General features: G+C 49.2%; 2 protein-coding genes across 2 annotated transcripts; one reads left to right on the top strand and one right to left on the bottom strand.

Annotated features, from left to right (window-relative positions):
• Nucleotides 1-5,868: 5,868 nt before the first annotated feature.
• LOC140263403 (olfactory receptor 14J1-like) lies at nt 5,869-6,819 on the top strand. Its single transcript, XM_072358279.1, has one exon. The coding sequence runs from the start codon at nt 5,869-5,871 to the stop codon at nt 6,817-6,819; it is 951 nt and encodes a 316-aa protein (XP_072214380.1).
• A 10,194-nt stretch (nt 6,820-17,013) lies between these two features.
• Nucleotides 17,014-17,949, bottom strand: LOC140263402 (olfactory receptor 14J1-like). Its single transcript, XM_072358278.1, has one exon. The coding sequence runs from the start codon at nt 17,947-17,949 to the stop codon at nt 17,014-17,016; it is 936 nt and encodes a 311-aa protein (XP_072214379.1).
• Between the last annotated feature and the right edge of the window lie 9,504 nt (nt 17,950-27,453).

The following is a 27,453-nucleotide window of genomic DNA, read 5'->3' as shown; positions in this document are numbered from 1 at the left end:
TATGGTGAACAGTAGTCAAAGTCTTCTGTCCGTAGCCTCGATAGCGTCCATCAGCTCATCAGCACACGGCAACATGCACCATCATTACATTAACGTGTAATCGATATGTAGTGACTAGGTAACTAGAATCACACTCTATAGGATAAGAAGAACACATCCTAAAAGATAAGTGAAGTTGCAAATACAGATAAGTGTGAATCTACTGTTGGCTGAGACCCGACAATTCTAGACTGAATCCAGAAGGTCCCCGCGCTTGTTGTTCGAGCGGTACTAATCACCGAGACCAACAGCAGCAGAACAGTCTCAGGTACCAGATTCGGACTCCCCACCAACTGCTCCTGTAAGAAAAGAACTCTTATCCCACTTCCCATAGTCAGTCTTCACCAACCATTCCTGAGTAAAACGAGAAGTGAAGCAGGACCCATTGTCAGTCTCAACGTGACTGGGCAGACCGACCATAGCAACAGCGGTTGCCAAATGGTATCGGACTGCAGTCAAGCCAGACCTGACATGCTGAGTGGCCGTGATGACAAAAGAGGAGGCACTCATAGCAACAGCCAGCCCTTGACGGGGAGACAAGCAAGACTCCCAGATGACACCAGTTTGCCAGATCTGCAGTGACCCTAGGCCAAAGACAGGAGCGCTGGCAACTGTATCTGCTATTGCATTACCTCTGGTAAAAAGGCTTAGCACCCCAGAGTGACCACACACATATAAGGATGCAACAGGAGCCGTGTGAGAGGTCAAGGTCTCATCTAAAATTCCAGCAGCCTCTGAACTTGGGAAGTCCTCCCGGCCCATCCAGGCCAACAGCTTGGCTGCAAAGATGGAGTCAGCAACAATGTTAGAGGGTATCATTCGCCAGAGGTGCACTGCGACCGTCACAGCCATCACCTCAAGCATCTGCACGCTGACCATTCGGTTTGTGAAGACAGCAGCCTGTGAACTACGGTTGGAATCCTGCCAAACCACCATCCTGAGATCAAGAGTCTCATGCTCTACCAACTGAGCTAGCTGGGCCATTTCAAGACCTTGAGCAGTGTCCATGCAGCTCTGTAAGATCTTTTGCCAAGCTGCAGCCATTTTGCTAGACGGATTTTGGGGTTCTTTTGGGTCGGATCCCTTTAGCTGACCATACAAGGGCTTCATCAATCGAGCAGGTATCCCCAAAGCACCCCGAACCCACTGGAGGGCTCCTACCAGTTTCTGCATATTCCATAGTTTCTTAACACATGGTTGAATATCAAAACCCACCAGCTGCAAGCACTCTGCTTTAATTCCCTCTTGCATGTCTATACCATGCACAGAGTGAAAGGGATCATCTTGTTCAGCTGCCACAACCCTCCCAAGCTCAGTCATCCACCCCTCTTTCCAGAATGTATATTGCACCAGCTTGAGAATCACACATGTGAGGCTTTCAGTGTTGTGAGGGAGCACAGGGTCATGCGCCGTTAAAGTCTTTAGTGTGTTTAAAGCCAGGGGCAAACGGAACTCGCGGCAGCAGCCGGCAGCCCGATGCCGGAAGGCGGAGCGGCTCCGCGCCGGCGAATCGAGCCCCGGTCCCCTGCATGACTGGCAGGCAACAGGAGCCACAGCGAGCGAACAACTTGCAGCTGCAAGCTCTGTCGGTCCTGTCCCGTTGGCGCAGCGCAGCAGGAGTTGGGCCCGGGTCCGATCAGGCGGCCCTCGGACTGATCGCAGCAGCGAGCTCCCCCGCCGCCGCCAGCAGCCGTACCGCCTACTTCCCCAACCACTCGAATTAGCTGCACGCCCGCTACTCCCCCCCCCGGGATAGCACCACGTTTGCGCTCCCCCCGGGTCTGGAACACGCCTACTTCTCCAACCACTCGAATTAGCCGTGCGCCCGCACTCCCCACCCCCCAATGACAAAGGATATGGGACTGAAGTGTCCACTTGGCAGTCGAGAGGGGGTGTGGTCGATTGGAATTCGCCATCTTTAACCTTTTCTTCTCCGCTTCTCCCGGACCCCGTCCCATCTTCGCCGTCTTTAACTTTTTCTTCTCCGCTTCTCCCAGACCCCGTCCCATCTCCCCGCCTCCTCCCCAGACGGCTCTCCTGGGTCCCACCGTCCTCAGCCGCTTTTCCCGGCCGCCCTCCCGGCTGCTCCGGGTCAAACACAAGCCCAACTAACAAACACGATTCAACAAGTTTCCCCTCCTCCCTGGCTGCTTTAAGAGCACCCAGGATTACGCCCCAGGTCATAAGCTCGGCAGCCGCCTGGGCTGTCGCTGCATGCTCTGCAAGCAGAACAGTGAGCGGATCCCATTTACGACAGTCAAGGATCTCGCGGGGGGATGAAAGTTCCCCGTCCCGTTCAAGATAAGTAAGTACTGCAGCAATCTCCTGCAAAGAAGGAGCAGTCTCGCCACAGTATTCTTTACAAAAAGAAAACAATACCTCACTGATAAATTCCATAATCGTCGTCCCGCCCCGTCCCGTCGTCCCCCCGGAACTCTTGCCGCAAATATAGCGCCCCCGATCGCAATCCACGAGTACCTGCGCTGCAAAAAGAGAAAAAAGAGACCCTTGCCCCCCCAGGCAATCTCTACAAAGACAAGAAAGCACGCTTGTCGTCCCCCCGAGGCGCTCCCTTGCGGGATGCAATGCCGTCACCTCACTACACCCCAGATTAAAAAACCCCCAGGCACACTCGTCGTCCCCCCGAGCAGCTGGAGGAGGAATGCACTGCCGTCCCCTCAGTACACCCCTATATAAAAAACAAACAAACAAAAAAAATAAACCGAAAACACGCCTAATAAGAAAAATCCCCAAAAAGAAAACAAAAAGGCACACCGGAGTTTATGGCCTCACACAGGAGCACCATATGTTGCCGTGCACAATTATAATCCAAACCGCATACTTGCCCAGGTGCTAGCGAGACCCTCGCTAGGGCCAAAAGGACCACCGTGACTCATCAAGAAAGGTGGCAAAATGGCATTTATTAGGAGTAATCAACACCTTATATACCTTACTACTTCGTCTACGCCCCCTAGGGCACACGTTTGAAATGCGCGCCAAAAGGTACTTCACAAGGTGTAGCTGGAAACGAGGGGGGGCCACTGTCACGTGACATCTCGAAAAGCCCCGCTACCGCCTATATGTTTACAACATCTCCCCCCCTCCGAATACTGCAAGGTTCAGCCTCGTTAGCATCTACAACAATTGGCTGACATACCTGAAGTCTGTGCTGTCATTCAGCGAGGCATGGCAGGCTGGAGAGCTGAGCAGTAATAAACCAGATGAGGTTTAACAAAAGATAGTGGAGAGTCTTGCACCTAGGGAGGAATAATTGCATGCACCAGGACAGGTTGGGGGATGAGCTGCTGTATAGGAGCTCTGCAGAGAGGGACCTGGGTATCCTGATGGACAACAGGTTGTCCATGAGGCAGCAGTGTGCCCTCGTGGCCAAAAAGGCCAATGGCATTCTGGGGTGCATACAAAATACGGTGGCCAGGGTGTCAAGGGAGATGATCCTTCGCCTCTAATCTGCCCTCTTAAGGCCTCATCTGGAGTTCTGTGACCAGTTCTGGGCTCACCATTATAAAAAAATACACGGATCTCTTGGAAAGAGTGATGCAAAGGGCTACAGAGATGGTGAAGGGCCTGGAGCATCTCCCCTATGAAGAAAAACTATGTGAACTGGGTCTGTTTAGCCTTGAGAAAAGAAGACTGAGAGGGGACCTGATCCAGGTCTATAAATATCTGAGGTGTGGGTGGCAAAGTGGCGAGACCAAACTCTTTTCATCAGTGTGTGGAGACAGGACAAGGGGAAATGTCCAGAAACTGGAGCATAGGAAGTTCCGCATGAATGTGTGCAAGAACTTCTTTACAGTGAGGGTGACGGAGCACTGGAACAGGCTGCCCAACGGGGTTGTGGAGTCTCCTTGTCTGGAGATATTCAAGACTCGGCTGGACGCCTACCTGTGCACCTACTTGGTGCTCCCCAGAGGTCAGTGCTGGTGCCTTTCCTCTTCAATACCTTTATTGTTGATCTGGATGAAGGCATCAAGTGAACCCTAAGTAAGTTTACAGGTGACACCAAATTGGCTGGGAGTGTGGATCAGCCTGGAGTTAGCAAGGCCCTACTGAGGGATCTGGATAGGCTGGAGAGCTGGGCTGAAGCCAGTGGGATGAGGTTCAACAAGACCAAATGCTGAGTCCTGCACTTTGGGATGTGGAATGGACTTCCCAGGGGGGTGGTGGATTCACCAGTTGATGGTATTCAAGGAATGAATGGATATTGTGTTGAAGGACATGGATTAGTGGGAGCTATTGGTGATAGGTGAACAGCTGAACTGGATGATCTTGTAGGTCTTTGCCAACCAAGGTGATTTTATGATTCTATGATATTGTGTCCTTATCTGTGTGCCCTTTTAGTTTCAACAAACACTCTCTGGAAGGACTTACCACATGTCTGGAATAAGTCACTGACCACTAGAAATCTGGTGTTAAATTCAACAGATTTTAATGTACTGTCATGATGCTGTTGTCTTTCAGGAGCTGTTGACCATGAAGATGCAGAGAAATCTCAGGGGATACGAGTGGGAAGGATAAAAATGACATCCTCTGCTGCTGAGCTGGACTGGGCTCCTGGGACACAGGAAGCTCATAAAAGTGGATGGTGCTGCAGACAGACAGCTGTGCCCAGGAGCACCTCTAGTGCACAGCACAGCCTGCAGGTGACAGAAGGAGAGGAGAGAAAGGGGAGAGAGCTTCCAGGATGCATAAGGTGTGAGCAGCCTTCTGAGCTCACTGCAGCAGCATTGCTCACAGACCATGACACGGTAAGTCTCACTTCAGGCCATTCAGCTGCTGTTCATAGAGGGTTAACTTAATCTGGGACATCCCATAGCAAATCTGGCTGAAGGCACTGCATGTTTCTTTACTGTAGGAAAAGCCTTCTGCTCCAGCTGAGGGCTTGCTTGCTTCAGCGTCAGAGCACAGCCCTGAGGGCTGCATGTCCCTGCACAGCTGCAGGCTGTGCATATGGGGCTGCAGGCGGGTGCCCAGGGCTGTCCTGCAGAGCAGGGTCCCTGCTGTGCCCCAGGGGCTGTGTGCCGGCTATGGGACTCTGCCGCCTGCCAGGCTCAGCACTCAGCCTGCCCGGGGAGCTGTCCAGGGTGCTGCGGGGAGACGTGTGGGGGGAAGGAGCAGCCCGGCAGGGCTTGTGCTGCCACAGCTGCTGCCTGGGGCAGGGGATCACAGCTCCACTGCACAACTGAATGTTTGTAAGGGTTCTTGGCAAATGGACAGTGAAGGCGGGGATTTTCCATGTCCTGTTCTTAGGGAAGGAAAGAGGATTTGAGGCAGAAATTTAAAAGGTGGTGTAAACTTTGAAAACAGCTCTGAAACTTCCCAGTATTTCTTCAATCCTTTGGTTGTTTTCTGAACAATCACACACAACGTAGTTTCAGCCTTTCCTTCCTCAAAGGATAAAATCAGTTCCAGCTCTCGTGGTTTTCTGCAGACTTTAATCGTTCACCTATCCTGCAAACAGCCTTATTTCTCTAAGAGATGTTGAAGTGCATAGAGGCTGGGGTTGGGATGTTGAAGAGCAGTTGGAGTAAAGAGAAAAATATCCAGGAGGCTGGGATATGATTAGGAAATGAGAAGAAATAAAGAGCTGCCTAATTGTCCACTCCCTAAGGGATGGTGAATCTCATGAAATTAAATTTAAGTTCTGGAGCTAAATGTACATTTTCCAAAGGGAAAGGAAATATTTTGCAGTACAGCAGAAAGCAGAAATGAGGAAAATTATAGTACAGCTGAAGGAGTGTCTCTGAGAGTTTTTTGAACTTGTCATCATCTACTGCTCTCTAAGCAGGACTCCAAGCCCAGGAACAGCAGATGCCCAACAGCAGCTCCATCAGCGAGTTCCTTCTGCTGCCGTTGGCAGACACGCGGCAGCTGCAGCTCCTGCACTTCTGGCTCTTGCTGGGCATCTACCTGGCTGCCCTCCTGGGCAACGGCCTCATCAGCACAGCCGTAGCCTGCGACCGCCGCCTGCACACCCCCATGTACTTCTTCCTGCTCAACCTGGCCCTCCTCGACCTGGGCTGCATCTCCACCACTCTCCCCAAAGCCATGGCCAACGCCCTCTGGGACACCAGGGCCATCTCCTACGCAGGATGTGCTGCACAGCTCTTTTTCTTTGTCTTCTTCCTCTCAGCAGAGTTTTCCCTTCTCACCATCATGTCCTATGACCGCTACGTTGCCATCTGCAAGCCCCTGCACTACGGGACCTTGATGGACAGCAGAGCTTGTGCCACCATGGCAGCAGCTGCCTGGGGTGCTGGATTTCTCTATTCCCTGCTGCACACTGCCAGTACGTTTTCACTGCCTCTCTGCCAAGGCAATGTTGTCAACCAGTTTTTCTGTGAAATCCCCCAGATCCTCAAGCTCTCCTGCTCAGGCTCCTACCTCAGGGAAGTTGTGCTTATCATTTGTAGTGTCAGTTTAGGCTTTGGGTGCTTTGTTTTCATAGTTGTGTCCTATGTGCAGATCTTCAAGGCCGTGCTAAGGATGCCCTCTGAGCAGGGACGGCACAAAGCCTTCTCCACGTGCCTCCCTCACCTGGCCGTGCTCTCCCTGCTTGTCATCACCAGCTTTTTTGCCTACCTGAAGCCCCCCTCTGTCTCCTCCCCATCCATGGACCTGACGGTGGCACTTCTGTACACAGTGGTGCCTCCAACACTGAACCCTATTATCTACAGCATGAGGAACCTGGAGGTCAAGGATGCAGTGAGGAAAGTGATTACTAAATGTGTTTCAAAAGCTGTGAACTGCTCATCTTTTTGAATTCATGATTTATAATGCAACGTTTTACTGAATCAAGCTAGTAATCCAGGTTTTTTCTAAATCAAGCTCTCTTTTATAGATTGTTCTGTTCATTTTATAGGTGTAATTCATTATTACTGTATATATATATATATACTTTAATATTTTTCACTAAAACATCATTAGTCAAATCAGTTCCTACTCAGCTTGTATCTTTCTAGTGTAGCCCATACACACTGTACATAATGAACCAGGTTCTCTGTGAACCTTACAGAATAAAGGACATGCGGTGACTCTGTCTTTCCTCCTTCTTTTGGAGCTGACGAGGTTGGATGTTCTCAGAAACCCACAGTCCAGCAGGAAGCACACGGCTGTACATCAGAATGTACAGTGACTTCAGCCTGCAACAGCTGATGGGCCATCCCTGGGCTCCCTGCTGGGGTCTGTGCTTTCAGGCTCACATCTGCCAGTGCCTCTGAGAGGCCAGCAGCAGCAGCTGGTTTGCACATTGGTTGTCACGTCCCCTCTTCTTCATTCCCTGTGAGCCCCTGCACAGGACAAGTTCTTGGATATGGGTTATCACAGCAGATTATTCCAAGCTTCATAGAATCATAGAATGACCCAGGTTGGAAAAGACCTTGAAGATTATCAAGTCCAACCACAGCCTCACCATAGTACCCCAACTCTAACAACTGTCTGCTAAATCATATCCCTGAGTACCCCATCCAAACAGCTCTTTAACACATCCAGGGATGGTGACTCATCCACCTCCCAGGGGAGCCCATTCCAGTGTTTAACTACCCTTTCTGTAAAGAAGTTCTTCCTAATATCCAACCTGAACTTGCCCTGGCGATACTTGAGGCCATTTCCCCTCGTCCTGTCACATGTCACCAGTGAGAAGAGACCTGCCCCACTCTCACTGTAAGCACCTTTCAGGTACTGGCAGACGGCAATAAGGTCTCCCCTCAGCCTCCTCTTCCCCAGACTAAACAGCCCCAGATCCCTCAGACTCACCACATAGGGTTGATTTTCCAAGCCCTTCACAAGCCTCGTTGCCCTTCTCTGGACCTGCTCCAGCACCTCCATGACTTTTTTGTACTGAGGTGCCCAAAACTGGACACAGTACTCGAGGTGAGACCTCACCAATGCTGAGTACAGGGGCAGGATGACTTCCTTAGTCCTGCTCACCACACCATTCCCAACCCAAGCCAGGATGCCATTGGCCCTCTTGGCCAGCTGGGCACACTGCTGGCTCATATTCAGCCCACTGTCCATCAGCACACCAAGGTCCCTTTCCGTCTGGGAGCTTTCCAGCCACACCTCCCCAAGCCTGTAGGTTTGCCTGGGGTTGTTATGACCAAAATGCAGGACCCGACACTTGTCCCTGTTGAAACTCATGCCATTAACCTTGGCCCATCGATCAAGTCTATCCAGGTCCCTCTGTAGTGCCCTTCTCTCCTCAGGCAGATCAACACTCCCTCCCAGCTTAGTGTCGTCTGCAAACTTACTGAGGGTGCACTCAATCCCCTCATCCAAATCATCAATGAAGATGTTAAACAGAAGCTGTCCCAGCACTGAGCACTGGGGGACGCCACTTGTGACCGGCCGCCAACTGGATTCCACTCCATTGACCACAACTCTCTGGGCCCGGCCATCCAACCAGTTCTTCACCCAGCGGAGTGTGTGCCCATCCAAAACACGGGCAGCCAGCTTCTCCGCAAGAATGTTATGGGGGACAGTGTCAAAGGCCTTACTGAAGTCCAGGTAGACCACGTCGACAGCCTTACCTTCATCCACCAAGCAGGTCACCTTGTCATATGATGAAATCAGGTTTGTCAGACAGCATCTACCATTCATAAACTTGTGCTGACTAGGCCCGATCCCTTGGCTGACCTTCAGTTGATCCATGATGATACCTGAGATTATCCTTTCCATAACCTTCCCGGGCACCGAGGTGAGACTGATGGGCCTGTAGCTGCCAGGATCATCTTTCTGGCCCTTTTTGAAGACGGGCATCACATTTGTCAGCCCCCAATCCACCGGGACATCCCCAGTCAGCCAAGACTGCTGAAAAATGATGGACAGTGGTTCTGCGACCACATCCGCCAACTCCCTCAGCACTCTAGGGTGCAACCCATCCAGCCCCATGGACTTATAAACATCCAGCTTTTGAAGTAGGTCCAGAACCATCTCATCACGGATCATGCAGGGCTCGTTGTGTTCCCCCTTCCTATCTACCAGCGCAGGGGACTGTGTTCCCAGCGAGTTACAAGTGTTACTATTGAAGAACGAGGCAAAGAAGGTATTAATTATCTCAGCCTTATCTCGATACTTGGTGACCAAGTTGCCCTCAGTATCCAAAAGGAATGGAGATTTTCCCTAGCCTTCCTCTTGCCGCTGATGCTTGTAAAATATTTACTGTTCTCCTTAACCTTAGCAGCCAAGCTCAGTTCTAGCTTGCCTTGCTTCCCTAACTTTCTCCCTGCACAGCCTCACTACATACCTGTAATCTTCATAAGTAGCTTGCTGTCATGGTTTTGCAATGTTGTAATTTTGCTATCAGTATTCCACGTCATAACATCATGATAAAGCATGTATAATTTTGACGAATCTGCTTACAAAAGAAGACTGAATGTCCCAGAGAACACCACGGTCAGTCATATGACACAGACTCTATATAATCTCACTTCAGTGCTGGACTCGCTTTCGTGGACCTTGCCAGCCAGGGGGAGAGCAATGTGGGAGCGTTCCAGCCATTTCGCCTAGAGTTACAGTAGGCCTCTCTGTTTCGGGACTCACTCTCTCTCATTTTACTTGATTCGTTAGCCTTAATTCCAATTATATTGTATTATATTGTGTTATTCTGTATTCCGATATAGTATTTTAGTAAATAAGTGTGCCTCCTTAGATCGCTGCCGCTGTATTTATTTCCTTTTCCCTGTTTTTCTTTTCCTTCTGGGCCAGCGGCCTGCGGGCCGACTGCCCCCTGCCATGGGTGCAGGTAGATTTTAGGGTAACCTGTAACATTTTGGTGGAGAATGCGGGCAAGTTGCCGTTTTTTTTTGTTTTTTTTTGTTTTTTTTTTTCTGCTGTTCTTTTAGCTTCTTACAGAGCTGCAGAGTTTTTACAGAGTTTTTTCTCGTTAAGGAGCTATTTAATTTTACGTTTCTGCACCTGGGAGCTTGACCTTGAAAGTCCGGGCGGACCGCCAATACCCCGGAATAGTTTACAAACTTTGAGGTCTTGAAATCCAGGCAGACTGCCAACAGCCTGGTATATTTTGTAAACCTTAAGCTCTATTTTGTAAACTTGAGCCCTACCTTTTTTTTTTTTCCCCCCCCGCTGTTGATGAAAATAAATAAATAAATAAAAATGTGGCCTCTAATTAAATTATTTTACAAAGGACTGCATGCTATTGGTTCTTCCTTTGTAATGATCCAAACCTATTGGGCCATAATTAAGCTAGCCACTTTTATCTATGGGGCTATAGGCATATACAATCGATTGAAAACATTTTTAGAAATGCTTACTTGGTACCTGCATACAGCTCCAGAAGCTCCAGAAGGAGCAACTAGTATTACAGAAATGGTGGTTTTCGAGCATGTTCCTCATTCCTTTTTTGAATCTTTTATGCAGTTTTGGAAAGCCTAGTTGACCACACTGTCAATGTTGTCAATCGTGTCAATCTCCCTGAACTTGCTGTTGATTATCGGTTTCTGGATTTATTACATTCTGAGGAAGTCTTCCCCAGAACCAGAGAATACTGAATGGCAGGGAGTGTGGAGAGGTTTTGGAGAGATTTTTAAGGGAAAGACATCTTCAGTGTCATGGAGCTTTACTCCTGAACACTTGAAGAATCCTGAGAGTTTGATTGCATATTTGAGGCAGGAATGTTGTGGCTCAGGCAGATCTCAGGAGGCACAAATGATTTGGGGCCTGGCTAAAGCTTATTGGGCCCTATTCAATACCATTCCAAAGAGTCTCGGAGCTGAGAGAGAGAGTCTCAGAGCTGAGAGAGAGAGTCTCAGAGCTGAAAAGGCAGAGAGAGAAAAAGTTTTGGAAGCTGAGAGAGAGAGTCTTAGGGCTGAGAAAAGGAGTCTCCTCGCTGAGAGAAATGGTCTCCTACAACAACGAGACGCATTCCGGCATGTGGGAGAGGCTCTCCAATCTGAGCGAGACACCCTCCAGTCCGAGCGCGACGCTCTCCAGTCCGAACGTGATGCCCTCCAGTCCGAGCGCGACACTCTCCAGTCTGAACTCAACACTCTCCAGTCTGAGCGTGACACTCTCCAGTCCGAGCACGACACCCTCCAGTCCAAACACGACACTCTCCAGCCCAAGCGCGACATTTTCCGGTCCAAGTACAACTCCCTCCGGTTCGAGCACAACGCCCTCCAGTCCGAGCGTAATACTCTCTGATCCGAGTGAGACGCCCTCTGGTCCGAGTATAACGCCCTCCAGTCCGAGCACAATGCCCTCCAGTCCGAGCGTAATACTCTCCGATCCGAGCGAGACGCCCTCTGTTCCGAGATTGACGCCCTCCAGTCTGAGCGCAACTCCCTCTTTTCAAAGTGTAACGCTCTTCAATCTGAGCGAGACGCCCTCCAGTCTGAGCACAACATCCTCCAGTTCAAGCGTAACACCCTCCGATCTGAGCGAGACACCCTCCGGTTTGAGCGCGACAACCTCTGGACTGAGTACAGTACCATCCTGTTTGATCGTAACTCCCTACGGAAGGACATAACTGCCCTCCAGTCCATGTATGATACCCTCCAGTCTGAGAGGGACATCCTCGAATCTGAACTGAACACCCTCAGAGACGGACTCCAACCTAAATTGGAGGGCATTAAAATCAGCCAACCTGATCAACCACAGGGGGCACCAGATTCAATGTTGGTTGCCCCTGTAAGAGGACGAAAAACGAAACGAGTTTCAACTCAGTTAGAACAACCACTGGAGGTAGAAGAGCAGAGGGTGATAGAAGAGCAGGAGGAGGCAGAAGAAAAGAGAAAAGAAAGGGAGGGTGAACTGGAGGAAATAGAGGAAATAGGAGAGGAGGAGCCAAGAATTAGATTTCCTATGCAAGAATTTCTTGCCCCCAAAATTTCAAATGGGGGGTCCTCATCAATACAGTTGCCGCCATCAACACCAAGGACTCCTGGAAGAGCAAAAGGTGAGGAAAAAATCACAACTCTTACTGATCGATCTTTAAAACTGAGTGAAATTCGGGATCTAAGAAAGGACTATGCACGCCAGCCAAAAGAATCTATAGCTGCTTGGTTACTTCGATGTTGGGACAATGGGGCCAACAGTGTGTGGCTCGATGGCAATGAAGCTCGCCAACTGGGTAGCGTTTCCAGGGACTCACGTGTGGATAGAGGTATTGGCACATGCCAAGATGAGTCCTACACCCTCTGGACGAGGATGCTGTTAGCAGTAAAAGAAAGATTTCCCCTTAAACAGGATCTGACACCTGAGGAAAAGAAATGGACTGATATAGAGACCGGTATTCGACATTTGAGAGAACGTGCTGTGGTGGAAATGCTATACAACCCTAACTTCAGACATGATGATCCCAACCAATTACATGATCCTGAGACAGTCCATGTTTCACGGCTTATGTGGCGTGCATTTACAAGGACTGCACCAAGAGAGCATGCTAGTGCACTAGCAATAATATATGGCACAGGGGCAAGGGAACCCCCTGTGAGTGAACTGATTGATAAAATTCATGGAATTGAGTTATTTATAAACACTATAGGAGTTTGCATCTCAGCCGTAATTAAAGGGTTAGATAAAGTGGAAAATACAATTAAACGGTTAGATAAAGTGGAAGACACGCAGAATGATATTATAGATATGTTGACTACCGTGCCCGATGTTGATGGATCCATGGTGATACCAGATGATGGGGACCAGGATTCCCACGACAGCCTATCGGGAAAACTAAACCAAGCAAGATCCTCCCGTCCTGTATCATTGAAGATCTCAACCATAAAAAAGAGACGTCTTCGTGTTGGAGCAAATGACAACAGTAAGGTCATATGTTTTGCCTTGTTGTTTTTCCTGCGTAGCCATGGAGAGGATATAAAGAAGTGGAGTAATTCACCCACTTCTGCACTCCAGGCACAAGTGAAAGAATTACAATGCAAGTCAGTCATCAAGGCGGACCCTTCCAGAAGGGGGAAGGCTCCAGTTGCCGCAAGCCGCCGAGGTAACCAATAGAGGGGCCCTGACCCCGGCCAGGGGGGGGAAAGGGACAATAGAGTATACTGGACTGTGTGGATTAGGTGGCCTGGCACATCTCAACCACAGAAATATAAGGCCCTGGTGGACACTGGTGCACAGTGCACCCTAATGCCCTCCAGTCACCAAGGGACACAATCAAGACATATCCATGGAGTGACTGGGGGTTCCCAAGAATTGACTATATTGGAGGCCGAAATAAGCCTCACTGGTAAAGACTGGCAAAAACATCCTATAGTGACTGGTCCAGAGGCTCCATGTATATTGGGTATCGATTACCTCAGAATGGGATATTTTAAGAATCCCAACGGGTATCGATGGGCCTTTGGAATAGCTGCTGTTAACACAAACGGTGTTAAGCAGCTGTCAGTTATACCTGATCTGTCAGATGATCCTTCTGCTGTGGGGTTGCTCCAGGTAAAAGACCAAGAGGTACCAATTGCCACCAAAGTGGTGCACAGACGGCAATACCACACCAACAGGGACTCATTACTTCCCATTCACAAGTAAATTCGTCAACTAGAAAATCAGGGAGTGATTAGCAAAACTCACTCGCCTTTTAACAGTCCCATATGGCCAGTGCGTAAAGCCACTGGAGAATGGAGGCTGACAGTGGATTACCATGGTCTGAATGAAGTCACACCACCATTGAGTGCTGCTGTACCAGACATGCTAGAACTCCAGTATGAACTGGAGTCAAAAGAAGCCAAGTGGTATGCTACCACTGACATTGCTAATGCCTTCTTTTCCGTCCCATTGGCTGCAGAATGTAGGCCACAGTTTGCTTTTACCGGGAGAGGTGTTCAGTACACCTGGAACCGTCTACCCCAGGAGTGGAAACACAGCCCAACCATTTGCCATGGGTTGATCCAAACTGTTTTGGAGCAGGGTAATGCTCCCGAGCACTTGCAGTATATTCATGATATTGTTGTGTGGGGTGATACAGCAGCGGAAGTTTTCAAGAAAGGAAAGCAAATAATCCAAATTCGTTTGCAAGCTGGTTTTGCTATTAAGCGCAGCAAAGTGAAGGGGCCTGCCCAGGAAATTCAATTCTTAGGTATAAAATGGCAAGATGGGCGTCATCACATTCCAGCAGATGTGATTGACAAAATCATTGCTATGTCTCCGCCCACCAATAAGACAGAGACACAATCTTTCTTGGGAGTAGTGGACTTTTGGAGAATGCATGTCCCAAACTACAGCCACATTGTGAGCCCCCTCTATCAGGTGACACGGAAAAGAATAATTTCTCATGGGGTCCTGAGAAGCAGCAGGCTTTTGAGCAGATAAAACAAGAGATAGCCCGTGCCGTGGCCTTGGGGACAGTACGGACACGACAGGATGTAAAGAACATTCTCGACACTGCTGCTGGAGAGAAAGGTCCCACTTGGAGTTTGTGGCAGAGAGCCTCAGGAGAGACCCGAGGCCGACCCCTGGGATTTTGGAGTCGAGCCTATAAGGGGTCTGAAGAGCGCTACACTCCAACTGAGAAGGAGATCTTAGCCGTGTATGAGGGGGTTCGGGCTGCTTCTGAAGTAGTTGGTACAGAAGTACAGCTCCTTCTAGCACCTCGCTTGCCAGTAATAAATTGGATCTATAAAGGACAGGTTCCCCCCACACATCATGCTACTGATGTCACTTGGAGTAAGTGGATTTCACTAATCACACAACCAGCTCGGATGGGGAAACTCAGCCGTCCTGGAATCCTAGAGGTGATCATGGACTGACCTGAGGGTAAAAAGTTTGTGACATCACCTGCAGAGGAGGTGTCACGTGCTAAAGAGGCCCCACCATACAACGAGCTACCAGAAAATGAAAAGAAATTTGCCCTATTCACAGACAGATTGTGTCATATTGTAGGGAAACATTGCAGATGGAAAGCTGCTGTATGGAGTCCCACTTGACAAGTTGCAGAGGCCACTGAAGGCAAAGGAGAGTCAAGCCAATTTGCAGAGGTAAAGGCTGTTCAGCTAGCTCTAGATGTAGCTGAACGGGAGAGGTGGCCAATGCTTCATCTTTATACTGACCCATGGGTGGTGGCAAATGCCTTATGGGGCTGGTTACAGCAGTGGGAACAAAACAATTGGCAACGAAAGGGTAAACCTATTTGGGCTGCTGAACTGTGGAAAGATATTGCTGCCCAAATACGGAACATTGTTGTAAAGGTGTGCCATGTAGATGCTCACGTGCCTAAGAGTAAGGCTACTGAAGAACAACAAAATAACCATCAGGTTGATCGAGCTGCCAGAACTGAGGTGGCTCAAACAGACTTGGACTAGCAGAACAAGGGTGGATTATTCCGAGCTCGGTGGGCCCATGAGACTTCAGGACATCAAGGAAGAGACTCAACATAGAAGTGGGCAAGAGACCAAGGGTGGACTTAGCTATGGATGCTATTGCTCAGGTTATTCAAGCTTGTGAAACATGTGCCATAATTAAACAAGGCAAGAGGATGAAATCTCTCTGGGATGAAGGGCAACGGCAAAAGTATAAATATGGGGAGGCGTGGCAGGTTGATGATTTCCCCTTGCCATGATTTCTCAGTGGTAAGCTTTATGTTCTTACCATGGTGGTGACAATCACTGGGTGGCCTGAAAGATAAGCAGTACCCCATGCTACCACTCAAAACACCATATTGGGTCTTGAGAAACAAGTCCTGTGGCAACATGGCACCCCAGAAAGAACTGAGTCTGAAAATGGGACACCTTTCAAAAATTACCTTAGAAATACTTGGGTCAAAGGCATTGAGTGGATTTATCCCCTACCGTGCACCAGCTTCTGGTAAAAGTGAATGATACAATGGGTTGTTGAATACTATGTTGAAAGCAATGGGTGGCGGAACATTTAAACACTGGGAGAAGCATCTGGCAGAAGCCACTTGGTTGGTCAATACTAGAGGATCTGTCAATCGTGATGGTCCTAGCCAATCCAGCTCCCTACACACTATAGAAGGAGATAATGTCCATGCTGTACATGTAAAGAACGTGCTAGGAAAAGCTGTTTGGGTCCTTCCAGCCTCTGGAAATGGCAAACCTGTCCGTGGAACTGTTCTTGCCCAGGGACCTGGGTACACTTGGTAGGTAATGCAGAAAGATGGGCATGTTCAATGTGTACCACAAGGGAATCTGATGTTGGGGGAGTGCAGTCAGTAATTCCATGTATATAGATATATACAGGCCTATGTGTGAAATGCACTTTAAATATTGTTTATTTGTATATAGATATGTTTTCTAAGCATGATGTAATGATGTAGAATCAGGGGTGGAATGTCATGGTTTTGTAGTTTTTCCTATTGGTATTCCACATATTATGGTTAGTAAAACTAGTTTTCCTCCTTAGGTCATTGCCGCTGTTTTGTTGGTTTCCTTGAGCCTAGTTCCCATCTGCCCACCCTGTTCCCTTTTAATTTGTTGGGGCCCAAGGGGGCCACAAGCCTACTGCCCCCTCTGTCATGGACATAGATTGATCTAGATAACTCCAAGACAGTGCCAGCAAGGAGAACAGCCCTGGCGCAGCCATTCATTTTACCGACTACTGACTGCTGTCCCAGAGTGCTGCTGTAGAGAAAACAGGGCTTTAGTGATACACGCAAGACCTCTCAGGCCTGCACATATGCGAGGACTTGAGAGCAGTGTGGCACTATAAAGGGAGCAGGATTGAAAGGATTACACTGTGCAGCTGTCTGTGGCTATGGCTGTACCTGACCCAGACGCAGACAAGGTAGGAAGAGAGAAGAGCGAAGGGAAAGTCAACTTTGAAAGCTTTTTATTTATCGCTTAACCTGTTCAGGGAATCCAGTTCATTGTTTACACGAGATCTTGGAGTGAGAAAACGGAAAGAAGGCAGGAAAGAAGTGAAATAATTTGCAACATTTTTCTGCAGATTGCTGTATCATCTGCAATCAAACAATCACAGATGCATAAAACACAAAGAACCACAACAGAGAACTGTGTGAGGAAGATTAGCACTTTATGGAAGCTGGAATAGTGTGTATTGCAAAACCTTCCTGAGAGCGTGCTTGATCTCCCTGTTCCTCATACTGTAGATAACAGGGTTCAATGTTGGAGGCACCACCGAGTACAGAAGTGCCACCATCAGGTCCATGGATGGAAAAGAGATGGAGGGAGGTTTCAGGTAGGCATAAAAGACAGTGCTGAGAAAGAAAGAGACCACAGCGAGGTGAGGGAGGCACGTGGAGAAGGCTTTGTGCCGTCCCTGCTCAGAGGGCATCCTCAGCACGGCAAGGAAGATCTGCACATAGGACACAACAATGAAAACAAAGCACCCAAAGACTAAACTTGAACCAAAAAAGAGAAGCACAACTTCCCTAAGATTTGATTCTGAGCAGGAGAGTTTGAGGATCTGGGGGACCTCACAGAAAAACTGGTTGACAACATTGCCTTGGCAGAGAGGCAGTGAAAACGTACTGGCAGTGTGCAGAAGGGAATTGAGAACCCCAGTGCCCCAGGCAGCTGTTGCCATGGTGGCACAAGCTCTGCTGTCCATCAAGGTCCCGTAGTGCAGGGGCTTGCAGATGGCAACGTAGCGGTCATAGGACATGATGGTGAGAAATGAAAACTCTGCTGAGAGGAAGAAGAGAAAGAAAAAAACCTGTGCAGCACATCCTGTGTAGGAAATGGCCCTGGTGTCCCAGAGGGCGTTGGCCATGGCTTTGGGGAGAGTGGTGGAGATGCTGCCCAGGTCGAGGAGGGCCAGGTTGAGCAGGAAGAAGTACATGGGGGTGTGCAGGTGCTGGTCGCAGGCTACGGCTGTGCTGATGAGGCCGTTGCCCAGGAGGGCAGCCAGGTAGATGCCCAGCAAGAGCCAGAAGTGCAGGAGCTGCAGCTGCCGCGTGTCTGCCAATGGCAGCAGGAGGAACTCACTGTTGGAGCTGCTGTTGGGCATCTGCTTTTCTTTCTTGGCTTGAAGTCCTGTTCAGAGTGCAGAATATAAGGAAAAGTTCAAACCATTCTCAGAGATACTCTTTCTGCTGTATTATGAAATCTTTTAATTCTACTATGACATTGTTCATTTAGCACCACAACTTTAATTTAATTTCATGAAGTTCAACATTCCATAAGCAGAAGAAGCATATGGAGTTGTAGCCTTCCTATCATCTTCTAATCTTATCCCATCTCCGTGGTTATTCTCATCTGTTTCTTGTCTCATATCTTTTCCCACACAGCTCTTAGAGCCCCCTAACCCAACCTCTGTTCCTTCCAGTATTTATAAGATAAACATGCCTGTTTGCAAGATAAGTGCATTATTCTTGTCAAGAGGAAATGATAATAATTTCAACTAATTCTACCCTTTGAGAGAGAAGAAGCTGAAACACAACACATGTGACTGCTCTCAAAACAAACAATAGACTGAAGAGAATTTCAGGAATCTCAGAGCTGTGTCCAGATTAGGCAGCCCATTTTAGATTTCTGCCTACAATCCTTCTTGCCTTCCCTAAGAACAGGAAATGGAAAGTCCCTGTCTAGGCTAGGCTGTCCTCTTGCAAAGAACTCTTAGAAACTTTCAGTTGTGCAGTGGAGCTGTGATCCCCTGCCCCAGGCAGCAGCTGTGGCAGCACAAGCCCCTCTACCGGGGGGCTCCATCCCCCACACGTCTCCCCGCAGCACCCTGGACAGCTCCCCGGGCAGGCTGAGCGCTGAGCCTGGCAGGCGGCAGAGTCCCATAGCCGGCACACAGCCCCTGGGGCACAGCAGGGACCCTGCTCTGCAGGACAGCCCTGGGCACCCGCCTGCAGCCCCATATGCACAGCCTGCAGCCGTGCTGGGACACGCAGCACTCAGGGCTGTGCTCTGACGCTGCAGCAAGCAAGCCCTCAGCTGGAGCAGAAGGCTTTTTCCACAGTAAAGAATCATGCAGTGCCTGCAGCCAGATCTGCTATGGGATGTCCCAGATTAAGTTAACCCTCTATGAATAGCAGCTATATGGCCTGAAGTGAGACTCACCGTGCCATTGCCTGTGAGCAATTCTCCTGCAGCATGTTCTGAGCCTGCTCACTGCATACACATCCTGGAAGCTCTCTCCCCTTTCTCTCCTCTCCTTCTGACACCTGCAGGCTGTGCTGTGCACGAGATCTGCTCCTGGGCACAGCTGTCTCTGCAGCACCGTCCTCTTTTATGAGCTCCCTGTGTCCCAAAAGCCCAGCCCAGCTCAGCACACCTGAGGATTTGAGTTTATTTCCTCAGTGCTTCCTCTGGAGATTTCCCAGGGGCTCCAGAGCTGAATGTTCCTGATAGACAGCACGGTCATCTCTGAAAAAGGCTCTTGGATGTCAGATAAACTGGACAGACTGATTCCAGAAGCATGGTTTGGAGTTGAGGAAACAACCTCTCTAACCTGGAGTTAGGTTTTAAAGCAGAAATGCATGTTTTCGGCGCTGGGTGCAAAGGGGATCAGTCCTTCCTTGCACACCAGCAAGCAGAAGTGTTACTTATTTTAATGTCAGGCTGATCCATATTCAGCAGATCTCCTGGAACTCATCTACATATTCATTATTTTCCAGGAACTCATTTACGTTTTGTCCCTCCCTCTGGCACATGCGCTGATTGTAGCTGGGTTCTTCCTGCAGTGGTCGTGGGGATGAAATCAGACATCTTCCTTGCAAACACTCAATGTCTTCCTCATTCGGTCCCTTTTACCCCATCATGTTTGATAGAAGTAGTCTGGTTCTGTCTGGCTTTTTCAATTTAGGGTGCAGGATGCTATTCCTTTAATGTAACTGCTCATCCTACCTGTTTATGGGCCCATATACCTGTCTTCTACCTTTGAGGCTAACTCTTTTACTGTATCAGGTTGTCCTAACAGATTGTGTTTGCCTAGCAGGAGTGTAAATGCCTCACCTGGAAAGCTCTGCTCCTGGCCCTTAATAAAAACAACACACAGACAAGGACAGGGACTCTCTGACTCCCCTTTTGCAGGGCTGTCATTCAGATGAGGCAATCAGTGCAGGTGTCTCATGTCCAGATGTAAAACCCTGGGGTTGAAAGGAGATTCACTTCCCCACAGACCCATGGGAGATGGTACTCCTCTTGACTCGAAGCAGATGTGCACAAGGAGATGACAGTATGCATGAGCCCCTGGTCTGAATCCTTGGCCTTTCTTAAGATGGAATGACTTGCTCAAAAACAGTCATTCAATGAGTACAAGGTGCCTGTGGTGCTCATAGATGTATGCAGCAGTGCCTGCAGGCTGTGGTAGACAACATCTGAGAGAACCACCTCCTTCCTGAGCATCAGCTGGTGGCCAGACAAGGCATGGGAGCATTCTTGGGCATCCTGAATGACATCAGATGTTCGAGTAATGGGCACCTGAGAGTGCAGCGTTATTCAGAACTGATCGTTCTATATTCTCCATCTATTGCAAATTCCAGAGCTTAAGGCATTCCACCGCTGTGACACACCTACATTTTCTCACAGTTGACATGTTTGTTTATTCTGGGCTCTCATTGGAATGGCAATTCCCTGGGGTCTCCAGCACACCCCCTGCCAGCTGGCAAATGCAGATGAGAACCTTCAGGAAAGCCATGCCCTGGTAGTGACAATGCTTGCTGGACAAATTTCAGCCCCACAATGCGTCTCATAACTGTGCGCCACATTCTGAACACCAGTACCATGGTGTAGATGCCAGCCCCAGCCAGCCTAAATCAAATCCTGCTTCTGGAATGGGATCACAGAATCAAAGAATCACAGAATTACAGAATGAGCCAGGTTGGAAGGCACCTCAAGGATCATGAAGATCCAACCCCCCTGCCTGGCAGGGCTACCAAACTTCCACACTTAACAGATCATGTTGCCCAGGGCCCCATCCAACCTGGCCTTGAACACCTCCAGAGACGGGGCATTCACAACCTCCCTGGGCACCCAGTGCCAGGATCTCACCACTCTCCTAGTAAAGAACATCCCCCCAACATTCAACCTAAATCTTCCCTCTTTCAACTTAAAACCATTTCCCCTTGTCCTGCTATTTTCGGCCCTTTCAAAGAGCTTACTCCCCTCCTGATTATAGGATCCCTTCTCGTAGTGAAAGGCTGCAATGAGGTCACCCCTCAGCCTTCTTTCCTCCAGGCTGAACAAGCACAGGTCCTTCAGCCTGTCTTCAAAGGGGAGATGCTCCAGCCCCCTGATCATCTTTGTGACCCTCCTCTGGACCTTTTCCAAAATCTCCATGTCTTTCTTGTACTGAGGGCTCCACACCTGGACACAGTACTCCAGATGGGGCCTCACAAGAGCCGAGTAGAGAGGTTCAACCACCTCCCTATCCCTGCTGGCCACCCCTCTCCTGATGGAGCCCAGGATCCCATTTGCCTTCTGGGCTGCCAGAGCGCACTGCTGGCTCATGTTGAGTCTCTCATCCATCAGGACCCCCAGGTCCTGCTCTGCCGAGTTGCTCTCAAGGATCACTGCTCCCAGCCTGTACAGGTGCCTGGGGTTCTTCCGGCCCAAGTGCAAAACCTTGCACTTTGTTGTGTTGAACCTCATTAGGTTCACCTGAGCCCAGCTTTCCAGTCTGTTGAAGTCTCTCTGGATGGCATCCCTTCCTTCCATCGTATCAACTGTGCCACTCAGTTTGGTGTCGTCAGCAAACTTGCTGAGGGTGCATTCAATTCCCTCATCGATGTCATTAACAAAGATGTTAAAGAGCACCGGTCCCAAGACAGACCCTTGGGGGACACCACTCGCTACCAGCTTCCACCTGGACATAGAGCCATTGACCACCACCCTCTGTCTGCAGCCTTTCAACCAATTGCTTATCCATCGAGTTGTCCACCTATCAAATCCACTTCCCTTCAATTTGGAGATGAGGATGTGGTGGGGGACCATGTCAAAGGCCTTGCTCAGGTCCAGGTAAATGACATTGGTTGCCTTCCCTTCATCCACCATCGCCGTCACTCCATCACAGAAGGCCACAGGATTGGTCAAGCATGACCTTCCCCTGGTGAAGCCGTGCTGGCTGTCTCGGATCACATGCTCATTCTTTATGTGATTGAGCATGTTGTCCAGGAGGATCTGTTCCATGATCTTCCCAGGCACGGAGGTGAGACTCACCGGCCTGTAGTTCCCCGGGTCCTCCCTGCTCCCCTTCTTGTATATGGGAGTGACGTGACCCTTCCTCCAATCATCCGGGACCTCACCTGACAGCCACAACTTCTCAAATATGATGGAGAGCGACTCGGCAACCACCTCAGACAGCTCCTTCAGGACCCTGGGATGCACGCCATCTGGCCCCATAGACTTGTACACATTCAGTCTAAGGAAGCACTCTCTGACTTGCTCTGCCCTTACAGTGGGGAGGGATTTACCTTCTTGGTCCCCACATAGAGGTTTGGGGATGCAGGGCTTAGGGACGTGGAAAAGACTAGAATCCTGGCCACCAGTGAAGACCGAGGTGAAGAACTCATTCAGCACCTCAGCTTTCTCTTCATCTGTTGAAGCCAGTTCTCCTTTTAAATTTACCAAAGTTGGTACACCTATTTTGGCCCGTCTCTTCTGGCCAATGTACCTGTAGAAGGTTTTCTTATTGTTTTTCACATCCCTTGCCAAGTCAAGTTCAGTTCTGCCTGCGCCTTGGCTTCCCTGATCCAACGTCTGCAAGTCCGGACGGCATCCCTGTATTCTTCTGAGGTGACACAGCCTTGTTTCCAGAGCTTGTACACCCCTTTCTTCGCCCTCAGTTCTCTCAGCAGGTCCTTGCTGAGCCATGCCGGTTTCCTACCTTTCTTATTCAGTGGAGCCCACTTTCTTATTCAGTGGAATGGAGACCTCTTGTGGTTCCAGGAGGGCATCCTTGAAGAGCAGCCAGCTCTCCTCAATATCCTTGTCTTTGAGGGCAGCACACCAGGGGATCTTGGCTAGCAGTCCATTGAGTAGCTTGAAGTCTGCTCTTCTAAAGTTCAGTGTCCTGATCCTGCTCATTTCCAGGCCCACATCGCTTGAGATCACAAGTTGTCAAGTCCTTCACTGTGATTCCATCAATCCCTTCCTATCTCTGTCTAACTCATTTCTTGTACAGTTATTCCCTGTGAATGTCAAACCTCAATAGAAGCAACTTGGACATGACATGCAGTAGATCACTGTGTTTTACCGTTCATCACCTTTCCTACTGTTTGTTGGCAAAAGAAAAAAAAAAAAAAAAAAGAATTCTTTCCTTGCCCTTGTGCAGCTGATTCTCTGAGGAAAGCCTGTTCGAGTTGCTGAAAGGGAGACTTAACACTGAGCGGGTGGCTGCAGAGGAGGAGAGTGATGTGAGGAAAAGTGATGCAAGTCCCATGGGGCCAATGTGAGTAGAAATGGGGTGGGGTGGTTGAGAAGAACATTTGTCGACACAGAATAGAACGCATTGGGGACATCCTGGATTGATACCAGTTGCACAATGCTGCTTTAAAACTTGTTTATACCCAGCTCTAAGTAAATAGACAGTAAATGTCTGCTGAATTCTTCCTCTTTAAGATCTCTCCAGGTACCCCTCCATTTTGCTGCACAAGTTCTGAAAACTTGAAGAAAATGACAGGAAGGCACAAAGCACAGGAGGCTCTTCAGATTATAATGAGCCCCAGGGTGCATTTGGTGCTGAGTCCATCAACCTCCAGTGCAGAGAGAAGTTTGCACAAAGTGCTCAGCAAGACAAAGTCAGAAGTAACAGTGAAGTTTCTGGGAGTATTAATGGGCCCACTGAGGAACAATAACAAGCAAGCTTCCCAAGGGACTAGTTAGAGCAGATAATTGGAAGATATGACTACAGGCAATGAAAGGCACTGGCATGGTGGCCTAGATGCTGATAAACCCCTCCTTTGTCTTATGAAGCAGACAGGCCATGTCCTGATCCCCAGACCCTTGGTAGAGAGAACCTCATGCTGACTAAGGATCCTTCCTGGGGCAGTGGGTTGGAGGTCAGTATGATGTTAAATGAAAGACATGGGACAGAAGATCCCAGGCTCTGCATGGGCTGCAGAGACACTGTGAAGTTCATGTCCCATCTGTGCCCCGTGTCTCATGGCAGGATGTGGGATGTGAGAAGGGCCCAGTCTGAACAAGCAGTCAATCCCAATGAAACTCTGAACTTCAGCTCTCTCAGTTCCAGTGCCTTCCTTTGCACACCCTCCCATGGTTTAACGTCCTTTATGTTCTGTGTTGCCCAGAAGAGCACCCAGTGCTCCAGGTGAGGCAGCAGCAGTGCAGAGCAGACAGGGACAATCCTTTCCCTCACTGACCTGGTAATACCTTGCTTGATGCACTCCAATGGACCGCTGAGCTTCCTGGCTGCCTGGGCACAGTGCTGACTCATGTTCAATTTGATGCTGACCAGGAACCCAATCTTTCCAGTCAGACACTCTAGTGTCCCATATCCAGTCAGTGCGTATGTCCAGGGTTGCTCCTACCCAGGTGCACAATCAGGCACTTGCTGTACTTTATGCACTTGGTGCTTTGGACCAACTGGTACCCACTTCTCTGACTTGTCCACATCTCTCTGCAAGTCCTCTCCCCACTCAGTGGAGGCAACAGCACCTCATAACCTGGTATCATTAGCAGATTTGCTCAGAACATCTTCTAGTCCTTCATGCAAGTCATGCGCAAAAACATGAAAGAGAAGTGGCCCTAAAATGGAGCCCTGGGGAACCCTGATAGCGACCATCTACCAGCCTGATGGAACCCAGTGATTACAGTCCTTTGGGCCTGACCTATTGACTAACTGTTCACCCACCATGTTATATTTGTGCCTAGCCGTATGAAGGACATTCTGCCCAGAGGGGTATCAAAAGCTCTACTGAAATCCTCAAGGATAACTTCAGCTGGCTTCCCTTGATCAACCAATTTGCTAACCTTGTCATAAGAGGTCCGATAGTTAAACAGGACCTTCCCCTCTGGCAGTTGTGTTGGATGTGACCAATGACAGAATTGTCCTTCAGCTGTTTTCTCCATCACTCCCACCATCATTTTCTCCATCATTTTACCAGGCACTGGAGTGAGACTGACAGGTCCATAATTGCCCCTGTCGCCTTTCTTGCTCTTCTTTACAATGAGACAACATTTGCCAGCTTCCTGTCAACTGGCATGACCCTACATTTATTTAGATGCAATTGAAATGAGAGCCCTGAGAACACTAAGGTGTCATCATTGAAAGAACATAGACATGCCATAGCTTTGCAATGCCTTGAACTCTGGAGTATGCCACAGATGGAGCAGAGAGGAATATCCGCCTCTTCTCTTTTGAGCTCATCCTTGTATAAGTAGAATAACACTACCTGATACATGGGGACGCTGTCTCTTCTTTGCTCTGCTCTGCTCACAGAGGAGCGGTGCAGGGGGTTGCTCTCATGTCAGTGCAGATAAACTCACTTCCTCTTTAACCCTTTTTTCTCTGTAAACTCTTCCACTATTTGAACCCTCATTTATACTTCCACATACCCTCAAGTACACTTCCATATGCCATCAACAATTGCAGTTTCTTATACCTTCAAAACAGTTTGTCAAACAATACAGTTCTTCCCACAAAGAGCCTTAATACCATCTATCTTTCCATTAACAGTCTGTATTGTTCAGTTATAAACATCTCGCCACAGAACCTGCACTGACTGGCCCACCAACCTCACACACTTTCTCACAGGCAGTACATCATATTACATAAATGGGTTGACACTTATTATATTGGATAATAAAAAAGGCTTTTTAGACTATGTTAAGAGTGAAAACTAAGGAGACTGTGGGTCCCCTACTAAGTGAGGGGGGTGTTATGGTAATGGAGTGTGCTGAGAAGCTGTAGATAATGAAGGCCTTCTTTGCTTCTGTCTTTTGTGAAAAAGCTCTCCCTCAGGAATCCCAGATTCTGGTGATTAGTATGAGGGTCTAGGGAATGGAAGAAGTGCCCTTAGTCAGGGAAGAGCTGGTCCATGAGTGCCTAGGCCACACCGATGTTCATAAAGCCATGGGACATTACGGGGTGTATCCATGGATGCTGAGGGAGCTAGCAGCGGTAATTTCTGCACCACTCACGATCATCTTTGAGAGGTCTTGGAGAATAGGGGAGGTGCCTGAAGACTGGACGACAGACAATGTCATTCTGGTCTTCAAAAAGGTCAAGAAGGAAGATCCGGGCAATTACAGGCTAGGCAGCCTCAGCTCTGTCCCTGGAAATGTGATGGAACAGCTTGTGCTGGAAGCCATTTCCCTGCAGCTGGATGAAAAGGAGGTTGTCAGGAGTTCTCAGCATGGGCCCACAAAGGAGAGGTCATGATCAACCAACCTGACAGCCTTCTATGACATTGTCACCAGCTGGGTGGATGGGGGGGTGAGCAGTAGATGTCGTCTATCTTGATTTCAGCAAGCCATTTGATATTGTCTCCCACAATATCCTTATAACAAAGATAAGGAAGAGTGGGATAGATGAGGGAATCACAGAATCACAGAATCACAGAATTATAGGGGTTGGAAGGGACCTCTAGAGATCATCGAGTCCAACCCCCCTGCCAAAGCAGGCTCCCTACACCACGTCGCACAGGTAGGCGTCCAGGCGGGTCTTCAATATCTCCAGAGAAGGAGACTCCACCACCTCCCTCCCTAGGCAGCCTGTTCCAGTGCTCCGTCACCCTCACTGTAAAGAAGTTCTTGCGCACATTCGTGCGGAACTTCCTATGCTGGAGTTTCAGCCCATTGCCCCTAGTCCTGTCCCCACGCACTACTGAAAAGAGACCAGCCTCGCCACTATAGCTCCCACACCTCAGGTATTTATAAACCTGGATCAAGTCCCCTCTCAGCCTTCTTTTCTCAAGGCTAAACAGACCCAGTTCCCTAAGTCTCTCCTCATAAGGGAGATGCTCCAGGCCCTTCATCATCTTTGTAGCCCTCCTTTCCAATAGATCCCTGTCTTTTTTGTACTGGGGAGCCCAGAACTGGACACTGTTCTCCAAATGAGGCCTTACCAGGGCAGAGTAGAGGGGGTGGATCACCTCCCTCGACCCTGGACACGCTCTTTTTAATGCACCCCAGAATGCCATTGGCCTTTTTGGCTACAAGGGCACACTGCTGGCTCATGGCCAACCTGTCGTCCACCAGGACGCCCAGGTCCCTCTCAGCAGAGCTCCTCTCCAGCAGGTCTTCCCCCAACCTGTACTGGTGTATGCAATTATTTCTACCTAGATGCAAGACTCTACACTTGCTTATGTTAAACCTCATCCGGTTTCTTACTGCCCAGCTCTCCAGCCTGTCCAGGTCTCTCTGAATGGCCGCACAGCCTTCAGGCGTTTCAGCCAATCCTCCCAGCTTCGTGTCATCAGCAAACTTGCTGAGGGTGGTCACTATCCCCTCATCAAGGTCGTTGATGAAGATGTTGAACAAGACTGGACCCAGCACAGACCCCTGGGGGACACCGCTGGTCACAGGCCTCCAGCCAGACACCGCA

Source organism: Excalfactoria chinensis, chromosome 30 (genome assembly GCF_039878825.1).
Source record: "Excalfactoria chinensis isolate bCotChi1 chromosome 30, bCotChi1.hap2, whole genome shotgun sequence".
Lineage (NCBI taxonomy): Eukaryota > Metazoa > Chordata > Aves > Galliformes > Phasianidae > Excalfactoria > Excalfactoria chinensis.
The sequence above is the reverse complement of the archived record's forward strand: the minus strand, read 5'-3'. Positions and strand labels throughout refer to the sequence as shown.